We start from the raw sequence: 14,253 nt of genomic DNA, 5'->3' as shown, positions 1-14,253 counted from the left end.
CAGGAAGGTCTGTGTGTGTTTGAGGGTGATTTACTTGACCGCTTTTGTTTAATTATGTTTCTGTCAGGGGAAAATAACTTCAGTTTCCAGAATAATGGCCAGGTGTGATCTGGGTTCAGAACCTATAAAATACCCTTTGAAGGTTGTGAGTGAGCATCTTCCTCTCCCTGAGTCTGTCAGGCTTTTTCTAACTTCTTCTCACATGTAGATATGGATTATATAGAACGAACCATTTCACACTGCACAGCGGTTGCATAAAACACTGGCATGTCCGACAAGATCAGCGCAACTATTTACTTTATTTAAAAAAAAAAAAAAAAAAGATTTTCAGTACCCTATAAAGGTGAAAACATGTATATATTTCCAGAAACGTTTTCAAATTGAACAAATAGGGTACTCAGGGGATTGAGAAGCCAATTAGTATTGGCAACACCAACATGCGACATGGAGATGAGGTGTACACTCACCTAATGCTTTTGGTGTCACCGACCAAGAGACGGTCTCCTGCTCATTGGCACAGAGGCAGTCGGTGCCCTTGGATCCACCCAGCTGCTGTGCTAGGAAATCTTTGGAGTCCTCCAACACGATGTGCATCTGGATAGAGAGAAAAAGGCAAGAGTCAAAGGTTAGCCCACTATGTATGCAAGGACAGTGTTTGTTCTGTCGAGGTGTAAGCGGTGGAGGACTCTACCCCTATAAAATGTGTTTCCAACAGCTGTAAGGGACACAGAACGTGGCCTGTGTAGAGTATGCTCTGACAGCATTAGAACCATAATCCCAAACTATGCAGAGGGTACGTGTTATAAGAGGTCTTTGTGGTGGAATACATTGAAGAACTGGGCCCTAATGGACAGTTTGAAATGACAATATATTGAGCAAGCTGGGGAGATCTTAGCATTCATGTTCTCAAACCAACATACACAGACTGACAACAGATAAGCAGACATGCATAGTTTACTACACATATAAATAACCTGAAAGGTCTCGGAAGCGATACACACATACAGAGCCACTTCAGACTTTATGCCCTTTGCTAACAAAGTCAGATGTGAGATACAGAAAAGATTGATGTCAATGCCTGACAAGTCCTTGGACTACATTTGACGAATTTACTTCTAACAGGAAATGGACATTCCCTACAACCAGTTATCAAATTATTACACAGAAATATTATCACACGGAGGGGGAGATCAAGAGGGTAAAATGGGCCGGGTCTGAGTGCTCTTGTCTGTCAGGGCAGCAAGCTAGTTTGAGCAATGACCAAACCAGGGTTCACTGGGCCTGAAATAATCTGCAATTAGGATCCTGAGAGGTGCTTGCGGCACTCTGCCTCAAAACGTATCCTCTTTTTGCCTGGAAGGGGACGATGAAATCCGGTCCATTTAAAGATTGTTTAGATACTGCTGTAATTGCCAGTTTTGACTCTCATTTGACATAAATTAACTCTTGTATAGGCCATGCTTACATCACCAACTTTGCTGCTTCCACTGTTATTTCGCTAATTTCACTTAATGTTACCAAGCTGGCAATATAGAAACTCTAACACTTTCTTTGCCCACCTCCCTTTAGTGCATCACAGGCCCTCACTGCCTGTGGTGCTGACCGTGTGAGTGAGTCGAATCAGCCACTCAAATTATGCATCATCATTTTTATTTGTCGACTGCGCCATGCTGCTGAAAAGTGGAGCTTCAAGAAATAATAATTTTTAAATTCTTTTAAATCTGTGTTCATACTGGCTCATAGTTTTGGCAGCATTAGATACTCCACACAAATTTAAAGACGTCACCCCCATCACCTGCGCTTCAGGCAAAGGCTGGCACTCTCGCAGGGGTTGACGGGAGATGTCACACAATCATAAAGTTCTGATGTGGTTAATTTAATTTGGTACCCCCCCTGCCTTAATGTGGGTACTTTTGCACGTTACCCTCTACATTAGTGGGCATTTCTGTTCCAGTAACCCCCCCCACACTTTTTGCCAGATTTCTGATGCACTTTGACTTGATGTGACCCTGGTACCTTCCAATCAGGTTCCCATGGCTGTGTTCTTTTCCAAAAATGTACCTTTGTACCCCCCAATTGGCATCTCTCTGGCCACATGGAAGTCCTTTGTAAAAGGTACCATGGGTACCAAGGGCACTGTGACCAGGGAAGGCCTCTAAGGGCTGCCACACATATTGTGCCACACTTAGAGGTCCTGTACCTTAACACACACACTGCCATTGCAGGAAGCGTGTTGGTGCAGAGAAAAGTGAAGAGTCAACATGGCACACATTCCTGTATGCTATGCCTGCAACCCACTGCCTATGGTATAGGTAAGGCACCCCTCTAGCTGGATGCACTATACCACTGGTGAGGGTACAGTTGCATGAGCACTGGTACAGTGTCTAAGTCCATTCTTAGACATTGTAAGTGCAGTAAAGCCATGAAGAGTATATGGTCTGTGAGTTTGACATTACAAACTCCACAGGACCATAATGGCTTTAGTGAATTCTGGGAAGTTTAGTAGCAAACGTCTCCGCATAATAAACCCACACTGATGCCAGTGTGGGATTTATGATACAATGAACACAGATGGCATCTTAGAGATGCTCCCTGAAAAACAACCAACCTCTGGTGGGTTCCCTGACTGGTACACACCAGCCTGCCACCATGAGACATGTTTCTGGACCCCTGAGGTGGGACCCTTTGCTCCCTGAGCCCAGAAACAAAGGTTTTTCTGGGCGGAGATGGTCACACCTCCCCCAGGCCAGGAAGAGCCATCTGTGGCAGGAAAGCTTCAAATGTCTTACAGCCTTTGTAACGTGATCCACAGCCTCTCCTGCTATCAGGAGCAGCCCCCTATCTTGCCTCCCCTCCTTTTCAGTGGGAAGACAGGCGGGAAATATTAGCACAGGCCAGAAGGTGCGCCCATCTCTGCCAACCCCACCACTGAGGTGGGGGAGGCGATGTGAAGCCCACTTTTCGGTGCCTGCCATCTTGCAGGTGGCAGGCGCCCTCCGATGAGGATTAGGGATTGTGCCCACTCCCCCACGTGGGGTGAGCACACCAAGGGTGTAGTCACCGAAGGTCAGTAGCCCATTGGCTACTGACCACGAGAACCCTACAACGCCTCCTAAATACAGTGTTTAGGGGAAAGCATTGAACCAAGAAGGCGATTCCCGAAACCTATGAGAATAAGGACGAAAGAAGACTCAGAGCAGAGAAGACTTCAGAGAAACACTGACTTTGCAACAGCCCTACCAGCCCATTTTCAAAGATTCTGCACCGAAAGTCACCTTGTCCTGCAGCCTGCAACCTCCAGAACCCTTGGGAGGACTGACTGCCTTCAACAAGGCTCGGATCTCCTGTGAACAGCAGCTCTATTCAAAATAATCACCAAAGAAAGATTCCTGTAACCTACGAAGAAGGACGAAAGATGATGCCCAGCAGAGGAGACTGCAGAGAAGAACTGACTTTGCCCCAGCCCCACCGGCCGGTCTGCAGTTTTCAGAGATCTGTGGAAAAGTAAATTTTGCCATGTTGTATGTGCCTACGTGTTCCCCATCTTATGTTATGTGTGCATGATCGATATGCATATATTCCCCTCTGATCGATTAAAGACGCAATTACAGTTGTGTCCATCTCTAGTATGCTAGTTTCCAGTCTTCGTGAAAACAACGAATATTAGGCCTATGTAAACCTACGTTGCCACATTTCACAGTGTGCACGTTCATTCATTGAATTGTCCCCGTTTCTAGGCCTCAAAAGGGCCCGGACTCAGATTCAGCTCCTGTCTCCTGAACCCTCTCCGAGGAGCGATACAGCCCCCACCTGTATCCCTGACCCTTCGCTTACTTCATGCCTCGCAGTGCCCGGCTCGGCCTGGCTCTGCCTCCCAGTCTGCCAAGAGTATGTTATGTTTCTAGTTATCAGCCCAGCCCTCCTACTCTGCATTCCTAAGCTACTGAATCGCATCAATAGTTTCCGTCATGGTCTAGCCTTTATGTCTCCATGTAAGAGAAATACTGTATTAATATTCATAGAATATTCCTCGCACACGCAATACATGTAGAATTATGCATGCACCAGTCTTAGTGTCTATTAGCCTTTGCCCTGATAACTTTTGGATTCTATCAACATGTACTCTAAACACCAGATACTAGATATGCCTTAGGTACATGTCGCTCTGACACTCCAGACTTTAGTCTCCTCTTCTAGCGCAGAAGTCATAGCCCCCAGTTCTCCCTGGTAACACGTCATTGCCCGTTTGCGCGCACCACTAGGTTAGAGGTCCCAGCTGCTCAGGTAGCCCCCTCCATGTTTCCGCCCCGTTTATGACATATTCTGTTACGTTTACATCACATGTCTATGTATACGCCCTGTACACGCCTTCTTGTTACATCATTTTGCCCTTATCTTTCGCGACTGCTACGAGTCACGCCTACTGCTACGCCTACTGTATTGAATGCTATTGTAAATGAAATGTATATATATCATGTACTGCTAATATGATACAGCGATCCTGCCATTTTCCCCGGCCCCCGGCAGCTGCCATCCTATTCCCATGCAGGCTGTCCTGTTCCTGTCCTTTATGCCTGATTAAAGCCTGAGACTCAAGATACCTCGAATCCTGACTCTTATTTATTGAGCTATCTGTTTATAGAGTATCCTGAAAAATAGAACCGGTAATTAATTATTTATTTACCACATAATGGCGCCCGAACAGGGACTTGCCCTTTCCCCACGCGCCGGAGAAGCCACGCAGGCCCCCTGATCCTCTGCAGCCGTGACGGAACCATACCGTGCACGTGCAGATATTTCTGCTTCAAGTATCCCTCAGGCCCACGGAGGAGACGGAGGTTGCGGTCCAGCGTCCAGACGAGGCGGTGGAGGAACGCGGCGAGTCCTGACCAGAGCCCAAGCCGAGAGTCCAAGGTCCGAGGTATCCGGAGGCCCACCTGTAACTGAAGTCCGAAGTTCGTAGTCCGTCGTCGTAGCAGTCCAGTCCAGTCCGAGGCTTTCCGTTCTTGCTGCCCGGTGAGTACCGTTGCTGGGGTAGTATCTAGACAGGGTCAATTAATTTGTCTCTGGTCCGTGGGTTTGGGTACACAGATCCAACACGAAGTGTTCACCTAGGTGGACGCTGGTCCTGACATGTCTCTTTATGGGACCGGTAAGTTTCGTACTGTTTTAGCAGTGCATCTAGTCATTCCAGTAAGTTCTGTTCTCGAGAAATTCATGTGTTCTGTTCTCAGTATTCCAGGTAGTATTTTGTCCGAACTGTTATTTTAAATGTTATTTCATGTGTTTTCAATGTCGTGGTATGAGTGATTTGTTTTTTCCAGTTATTATTGTGTTTATCGTGTATTGTATTGTGCCCAGACTCCAGTCTAAGTCATGCCTCTATTCTCGAAATTACGTCAGTTAAAAACCAGAAAAGGTCTGCTCGAGGAAGCAGTTCCTGTCCCGCCTAGGGACAGTCCAGGTCATTTTATGTATCATAAGCATGGCCTAAGTGCCATATTATATCTAGACTTATGGTCTGATTATACCAGACATCTCGAGGAGAAATATAGATGGCCCGTATCGGGTACATGGGATGCCGAGTGCATCATGCGAGTAGAAGAAGCATTATGGAAAAAGAAATCCAGACAGTCCCAGAAAGATGCCATCGAGTTATGGCGCAAAGAATCTCATAAAAGAACAGAAAAAGAAATCAGAAAAACAGAGTTAAGTAGGGAATACTCAGAAAGAGCCCAAGAAAGGGAATTAATCGAAGTAGGTGAACGAGTTAAAGCCGAACAGTCAGACAGACAGAGAAATGCCCTTATTAAGGGTATGTATCCTCTTCTTGCCGAGGGCTTGCCGAAAGCAACCCCGGAAGCACCATGTAATTTTCCGCCGCCACTAGTTCCGATCAAGCTACGTCACAAACCGACCGCAGCTGATATTTTTCTCTCGTCCTATTTGGACGACACAGTCCCAGAATATGCAAATCCTGCTCCGCCAGCTCCCGTAAATAATGTAATTCCTGTTCCTCCAGCTACCGGGGCATCCGTTGCAGCACCTGTTACGGTACCCCCGGTCCAGCCTACAGTACATGTACCCGCTACATCAGTCACTCTCCCAGCACGTACAATACCCGCCGACGATTCTAGTCTAGGGGCCGCGGGGGGAAGTCCTCCTGGAACCCCGCCTCAACACAGACGTGTGACATTACTCGAGCTACATGCCCGAGCGTTACAGCGGTCGCCAAAACATCAGTCAGTTGCAGATATCAAGCGAGCCCTTACCGAATGCCGTTATGATCCAGTCCCAGGCGATGATGATATGGTCATATATTCATTGCGCGTAAGACGGGTGACCGAATATTTGGACACCCTGCCGAATATGAAAGAATATCTAGACAGAATATATCGTTTCATCCGTACAGGAGTAGATCCAGGAAGTATTGGCGAGGCCATGGCTCAAAGAAAAGTCGAGATTCAACTCATGCTTTTAAAGTTTCTAATTAATTGTTTGATAAGAGAACAAGATTATCCGGATAAAGATCCGGAAGAAATGAAGGTCCTGACCAGGTGGAGTGACCATATAGCCGAGGGACGACACAAAACACAGAACTGTATAGAGAGTATGTACAAGAAAATCCGTAGAGAAATAATAAAGTTACACGAGAAACGAAAAGCAGCACAAGTAAACGAGAAAGAAGACAACTCTGATAATGAAGAGTAGACAACGAGAATCCCTCCAGAATAGCGTATGTAGGTAGAACTAGACTTCCCGACCGACATTCACGCCTAGAACACAAGAAAGTTTTTCCTTCTCCAGCACCAGAACAAGGTTCTCTTGAGCAAGTATTTCAAGCTACCGACCACATTCTGAAATCACGAATCGGTTATAGTGAACTTAGTACCATGCATGAACAAGAACTAGCCCGATCGGCAGTCCGGTGGACTACTGATTCTACCACTTTTCCAGACGAAATAGTGGCACAAATGTTTCTGAAATTGCCCCCAGCCGAGCAGCGACTGGTGGGTATGTATATGATCCAGCACCTCATTACACTGTATGAGGGACAACATTCTGATCCAGGTCCGTTACATGATGTTCTGAACGAGTTACTCCAGTATAGATGGAAAGGTCTTGGTACCGATTTAATTAGTATCATTCTAGAACAGCGCCACAAATATCGAACGTTTTTGAATCCGCATTTTGTTCATGTCTCACCTCCAGAAAGTAAATCATTTTACATAGATAGACAGCATCCGTTACGAGAAGTACACCCAGTTAGGACGACGGGTGGTGATCTAGAACGAGTATTTGTTTACACCCCTATCACAAAGATGGAACTCTTAGAGATGAAAAAGTTAATTCCCTGTCACGACAAAGATCCAGCAGGGTTCCATCGAGAATTAAAGGACATGCTCCGTATGGGAGAATACACGTATCCTGATATCATTAAAATGTTAAAGGTCCTGTTGCCCGCAGGGGTATATGAAAAACTCAAGGAAAAAGAATGGGAGGTGGGAGAGAAAAAGATAGATTGGACAGCTCTAGAAGCTGAAGATAATTCACGAGTACCAGGTACCGGTCTAGGGGGTAAAGTTAAAGAATTGCCCGAGTTATTGATACAAGTTTTGCCAAGGTTACTAGCCACGAAAAAGGAAGATTGGGATGCAATCTCAGCTTGTAAACAGAAACAGGATGAAGACACTAGTGATTTTTATTCTAGATTTGAAAAATGTTTTATTATTAACAGTGGTTTGAAGACGAGTAGTGAATCGTACCCTCATCTTTTTGTTACCAAACTAGTCGAGAATTCAAGTCCACAAGTTAAAAATCGAGTTTTGAAAGTCGAAAGTAGTTGGCAAGCTAATACTCCGTCACAAATGTTACAGATGCTCCAGTATCACCAGAATAGAATCAGGGAAGAGCAAGAACACGAAAGGAGACGTATGAAAGACACGAAAATGAAAGTATTAGTTGCACAATCTGTTCCGCAAGACAGTCAGAAGAGGGGTCCGAATCAAGCCAGTCATCCTGCAGCTCCCATTAAAGGGACTTGCAATTACTGTAAACAGCCAGGTCATTTTATAAACGAGTGTGCAGTTCTGAAACACAACATAGCTACTGGTAAAACTAAAGAAAGACCACGTCCGCCTAGACAAGAACAAGTTTCACAGACTTCTCAGTCACCACAGAATGCACAACAGACAGTTCCAGCACCGCAGCCCATCGCTGCAACACAGCATGTTACACAGCAAATGTACCAGTATGCTCAGTCAGAGTATCCGGAGTATCAGCAGTATTCATGAAACAGCCTAGAGAGGGAGGTAGGCTTGCCTCTCATCGAGATACCTGTAGATCAAGAGGGTCCCTATGTACACAGTCAAGTATTAGGGAAAGACAGAAAGTTTCTGATTGATACAGGGGCAAGTAGGACTACTATCAGTCATGACGAGGTTCCAGGGGCTCCGCTCTCAGGCTCTAAAAATGTTTCCCTTGGATTTTCAGGAAAGCCGATTGTTAATGAGATTTCGAAACCAGTTACTCTAGAAGTTGGTCCATTGTCCCGAACTACTGATTTGTTACTTACGAAATCGTGTCCAGAAAATTTGTTAGGCATTAAAACGTTAAAGGAGTTAGGAGCGGTTATATGCTGTTCCCCAGAAGGAATACGTTTGTTTTTACGTGACTTTAAAGGTCACTATGTATTACGTGATTTTGATCCAAGATTAATGAATATACCACAGTATTTATGGGCGCAAGGTCCAACTGATGTAGGATGTATGCACATCACACCCCATCGTGTGACTCTCAAACAAGGTATAGTTTTGCCGCGAATCAGACAGTACAGGTTACCACCTGAGGCTGTAGCAGCCTTATCCAAAATTATTGACGAGCTTATTGCTCAAGGAGTGGTTGTAGAAACTGACTCCAATGTATGTAATTCTCCTATCATTCCAGTCTTGAAACGTACTGATCCAAATGCACCTCCAGTATATCGATTAGTGATTGACCTTCGAGAGCTTAATAAATGTATCATACCTCAGTATCCAGTAGTCCCAGATATTTCATCCCTATTAACAGCCATTGATTCTGAAGCTACGTTTTTCACAGTTATCGATCTCAAGAACGCATTTTTCAGTGTCCCCATTCATCCAGACAGCCAGTACCTTTTCGGTTTTTGTTTAAATGGAAGGAGCTATAAATTCACACGAGCTCCTCAAGGTTTCACAGAAAGCCCTAGTATTTATAGTCAAGCACTTAAGAGACAACTCGACAATATTCACATGCCAACTGACACTGCCCTGCTCCAGTATGTCGATGATCTACTGATCACCGCCCGTTCTGAACGTGACTGCGAGCGAGCGTCACTTATAGTCCTGTATTTTCTGGCCGAGCAGGGGCACAAGGTGTCCCCTTCCAAATTACAATTCTGTGTCCAGCAAGTGGTATACTTAGGACACTTACTGTCCAAGTGGGGTAGGCAGTTGACACCAGACCGTATCCAGTTAATAGCGAGTCTTCCACAGCCCAAGACACAGAAGGAGGTACGAGCTTTTATTGGCCTTACTTCTTATTGCAGACAATGGATTCCTCGGTATGCATTTCTAGCCAAGCCACTGATACAGTTAACGACACAGGAGGCAGCCGTATCGACTGTCCTCCCTTGGACCCAGGAACATACACTTGTTTTCAATGAATTAAAGAAAGCCTTATGTCAAGCACCTGTTCTAGCAACCCCGAACTACAGTAAGCCTTTTACACTTTTTGTCACAGAACGTGATGGTACTGCATTATCTGTTCTCACACAAGATCAAGCAGGACAATACAAGCCCTGTGCTTATTTCTCGAGCACATTAGATCCAGTAGCCCAGGCTCTGCCTGCGTGCCTCAAGTCAGTTGCAGCCACAGCTCTAGCTATCAGACAAAGTGATTCCATAGTGTTAGGACACTCCCTGACAGTACAAGTTCCACACTCCGTGGAAGTTCTTTTAAACCGAACACAGACTCAGCACTTGACAATTGCACGTTTAACAGGTTATGAACTGACACTGTTCCAGACACACATAGAAATCAGACGCTGCAACATTCTAAATCCTGCTACACTGTTACCGTCAGTTACTTCAAATCCTGCCACACATGATTGTGTGGAAGTTGTTAACACTATGACAAAGCCAAGACAAGACCTGACAGACATTGCATTACCTAATCCCGACCTGACACTTTATGTGGATGGTTCATGTATGAGAACAAGTACAGGAGAACTAGTAGCCGCGTATGCAGTGACTACTGAAACCGAAGTTATAGAAACACATCGTATTGACACCCTGTCTGCTCAAGCAGCAGAGCTAGTTGCTCTGACCCAAGCCTGCATACGTGCCAAGGACCTGAAAGTAAACATATATACAGACTCACGTTACGCATTCGGAGTCGTACATGACTTTGGAGTGCTCTGGCAGGAGAGAGGTTTCATGACTTCTCATGGAACCAAGATTCAGCATGGTGTCCTCATCCAGGCTCTGTTAGATGCAATACATTTACCGACAGCTATCGCTATCATGAAGTGCAAGGCACATACGAAAGTTACTGACATCATTTCCCAAGGTAACGATCTAGCAGATCGAACAGCCAAGCTTACAGCTCAGACCCCAGACATTCCAGTTAACACGATACAGACATTCACTCCAGATCAGACTACTTGTATGACAGTCAAGGACCCTACACAAGATGTCATAGACATACAGTTACATGCTACTCCCGAAGAAATCAAGAAATGGTCCGAACAAGGAGGGGTCCAGACAGATCAGGGATGGTTGACGAAGGGAAAAGCCACATGGTTTCTCCCCGACTCTATGGTTCAAGTCATTATTAATACCGCACATAGTCCAGCACATTTAGGAGAAAAAGCTATGTTAGACAGTATTCAGAACCTTTGGTTCAACAAGCATTTACGAGCTGCAGCCAAGCAGAAAGTCCGTACCTGTATGATATGTTGTCAGTTCAATCCAGGTAAAAGTGTCCCGGTGGAACAAGGTGGATTCCAACCTCCTGACCACCCTTTTGAAGTCCTCCAGATGGATTATATCCAGATGGGCGATGTCGAGGTTTCAAGTATGTTCTCGTAGTTGTATGCGCTTTGTCCAGGTGGACAGAAGCATATCCAGTTCCAGATTACACAGCCGCGACCACTGCCAGGCAGTTGGTTCGTGAATTCTTTCCCCGCTATGGACTCCCTAGGGTCGTGTATTCAGATAACGGCCAGCCATTCTCATCCGAGCTTATGAAACATGTTTCCCTTCTGTTAGGGTACCAGTGGAAGTTCCATTGTGTGTGCCATCCTGAAGCAGCCGGTCTCGTAGAGAGACACATAATCAGACCCTGAAAATTCGCATTGCGAAAATATGTAAAGAAAAAGGTGTAGACTGGCTAGTTGCCCTGCCAGTTGCTTTATTTTACATGAGGATGGTTGCACATTCCAGATCAGGTCTGTCCCCGTATGAGGTCGTATTCGGCCGCCCCCCAAACATGTGGGGTACACCTAGACCCCGCAGTATTACAGATGTTTCCAGTAATATGCTGACAGATTACCTAGCTTCCTTGATGTCTGCCCTACACTCTTGTCGTTCACAGGTTGCCGCCGCATTTCCAGACAACACCGAGGTTAAACCGCATGAAGTCATTCCAGGAGACCTGGTATTCTTCCGGAATTTTGATCGTTCAAGTCCGCTGGAGCCCCGTTGGAAGGAGCCCTGCCTAGTATTACTTACAACAAGGACTGCGGCCAAACTAGAGGGCAGGAAAGGATGGGTCCACCTGTCCCACATAAAGAAGTTCCATGGAATGCCAGAAAAGACTTTTGCTAAAGACTGCCTAAAAACAGACTCTGAACTCAAAGTTCCCCTGTCAGAGAAAACTCTGCAACAGGAGTATAAACTGAAACTTCGGTCTAGTAAAATAAGTCAGCCAGTTTAATTGTCTAAGTCCCTCTCGAGTGAAACGGTTAGACAGGTTCCTGACATGTATGAGATAGACCCCCATAGTGAGAGAGTTAGTCAAAACTCTATAAAATGTATCATTGTTCTAAGTTTTTTGCTATTTTTGAGTCTTATGGTTACCTGCACAAGTTATGCTTTATATTTATGTTTTCCAATTACGCATGTAAATAAGTTTTCTAATGCTACAGTAGAGCACACATTTAGTGATCTGCCTCCTCACGAGCTATCCTATCGTCTTGCTATGCGAAATAACACATTTATCAGAATGTTACACTATTCACACCAGACCAGCAATGCCACTAATTGTTGGGTGTGTGGTCGACTCCCCCCTTTCCAGACACCGAAGGGAGTTCTGCCACTCTTTCCTTATCCGTTTTCACATAATGGTTCGTGTGGAGCATGGTCCACGTTAACGTCATCCTCCAATGATATGTCCCTTCTGAATAGAACATGTTTCCCAGACAAGAAAGGTCTCTCCCATAGAACAGGGTTAGATCTAGAAAATGAAGTATATGATTTAGGTAATTATTCTTCGAATTTCATGGTCCTGAATGTTCAGTCCGATACTACTCCAGATTTGCCTGCTATTTCAGTACTGCCAGTCAAAGGCGAATTATGTGTCAGAAAGAATGGTTCCGCACATGTAGGACATAGTGATTGTACTACTATTGTCGAGTATAGTGACAGTGGGAAATCTATTTTCAAAGCCTCACGTCATTCTTATTTTGTTTGTGGTCAGACCGCATATGTTCGTCTGCCCCTCGATTGGGATGGAACATGTTACATTGCCTTCCTACTGCCACCAGTTTTTCTAGCCCCATCTGATTATCATAGAAACACACATCTAGTACACGTCAGACATAAAAGGGAGATCGAGTCCCCAATTGTCGATCAAACTGAAACTACTCTAGAACAATATCAAGACTTTAATAAAGGTTTCTTCTTCTTTATAGGACCTGTCCAGAATAGTAAGTTAATCCGTAGGTTAACCAGAACCCTTGAAGCAGTAGTGAATGAGACTACTTCTGCTCTAGGTAACTTAACCGAAGAGCAATCTGCTATGAGATTTGTCGTGCTCCAAAATCGTCTCGTTCTTGACGTCATACTGGCCGATAGAGGAGGAGCATGTAGAGTCATCGGATCTAGTTGCTGCATTTTCATTCCTAATAACACGCCGTCTGTTTATTCAGCTATAACCAGACTTCATAAAATTGCCCATCAGTTACACCAGAATCCAGGCACCTGGACATGGTCCGGTTGGCTCTGCAGTATTATATCTGCCTGGGGATGGAAAGTATTGTCATTCCTAGGTATTGCAGTAATGATCATATTCAGTTGCTGCCTCTGTATACAATGTGGCCCTGCGATTTGCGGTATGTGTGCTACCTCTTGTATTCCTAGTCCTAAATCCCGTTCCAAGACAATTCGAGACGAGCAAATGATGCTATATGAAATGATAGATGGTATCATGAATATTGATGTTTCCTGATGGAAACGTAGGGCACAAGGAGGGAATGTGGAAAAGTAAATTTTGCCATGTTGTATGTGCCTACGTGTTCCCCATCTTATGTTATGTGTGCATGATCGATATGCATATATTCCCCTCTGATCGATTAAAGACGCAATTACAGTTGTGTCCATCTCTAGTATGCTAGTTTCCAGTCCTCGTGAAAACAACGAATATTAGGCCTATGTAAACCTACGTTGCCACATTTCACAGTGTGCACGTTCATTCATTGAATTGTCCCCGTTTCTAGGCCTCAAAAGGGCCCGGACTCAGATTCAGCTCCTGTCTCCTGAACCCTCTCCGAGGAGCGATACAGCCCCCACCTGTATCCCTGACCCTTCGCTTACTTCATGCCTCGCAGTGCCCGGCTCGGCCTGGCTCTGCCTCCCAGTCTGCCAAGAGTATGTTATGTTTCTAGTTATCAGCCCAGCCCTCCTTCTCTGCATTCCTAAGCTACTGAATCGCATCAATAGTTTCCGTCATGGTCTAGCCTTTATGTCTCCATGTAAGAGAAATACTGTATTAATATTCATAGAATATTCCTCGCACACGCAATACATGTAGAATTATGCATGCACCAGTCTTAGTGTCTATTAGCCTTTGCCCTGATAACTTTTGGATTCTATCAACATGTACTCTAAACACCAGATACTAGATATGCCTTAGGTACATGTCGCTCTGACACTCCAGACTTTAGTCTCCTCTTCTAGCGCAGAAGTCATAGCCCCCAGTTCTCCCTGGTAACACGTCATTGCCCGTTTGCGC

At 45.1% G+C, this 14,253-nt stretch overlaps 1 protein-coding gene across 1 annotated transcript in view; it reads right to left on the bottom strand.

Annotated features, from left to right (window-relative positions):
- Window positions 1–14,253, bottom strand: part of LOC144818753 (alpha-2-macroglobulin-like) — a 1,363,397-nt gene that overhangs the window by 392,889 nt on the left and 956,255 nt on the right. The window contains exon 21 of the mRNA XM_078676468.1: window positions 468–594. Within this exon, the coding sequence (XP_078532594.1) occupies window positions 468–594 (127 nt within the window). The remainder of the gene's footprint in view (window positions 1–467; window positions 595–14,253) is intronic.

This window comes from Lissotriton helveticus, chromosome 2_1 (genome assembly GCF_964261635.1).
Source record: "Lissotriton helveticus chromosome 2_1, aLisHel1.1, whole genome shotgun sequence".
Lineage (NCBI taxonomy): Eukaryota > Metazoa > Chordata > Amphibia > Caudata > Salamandridae > Lissotriton > Lissotriton helveticus.
This window is presented reverse-complemented; position numbering and strand designations above follow the sequence as displayed.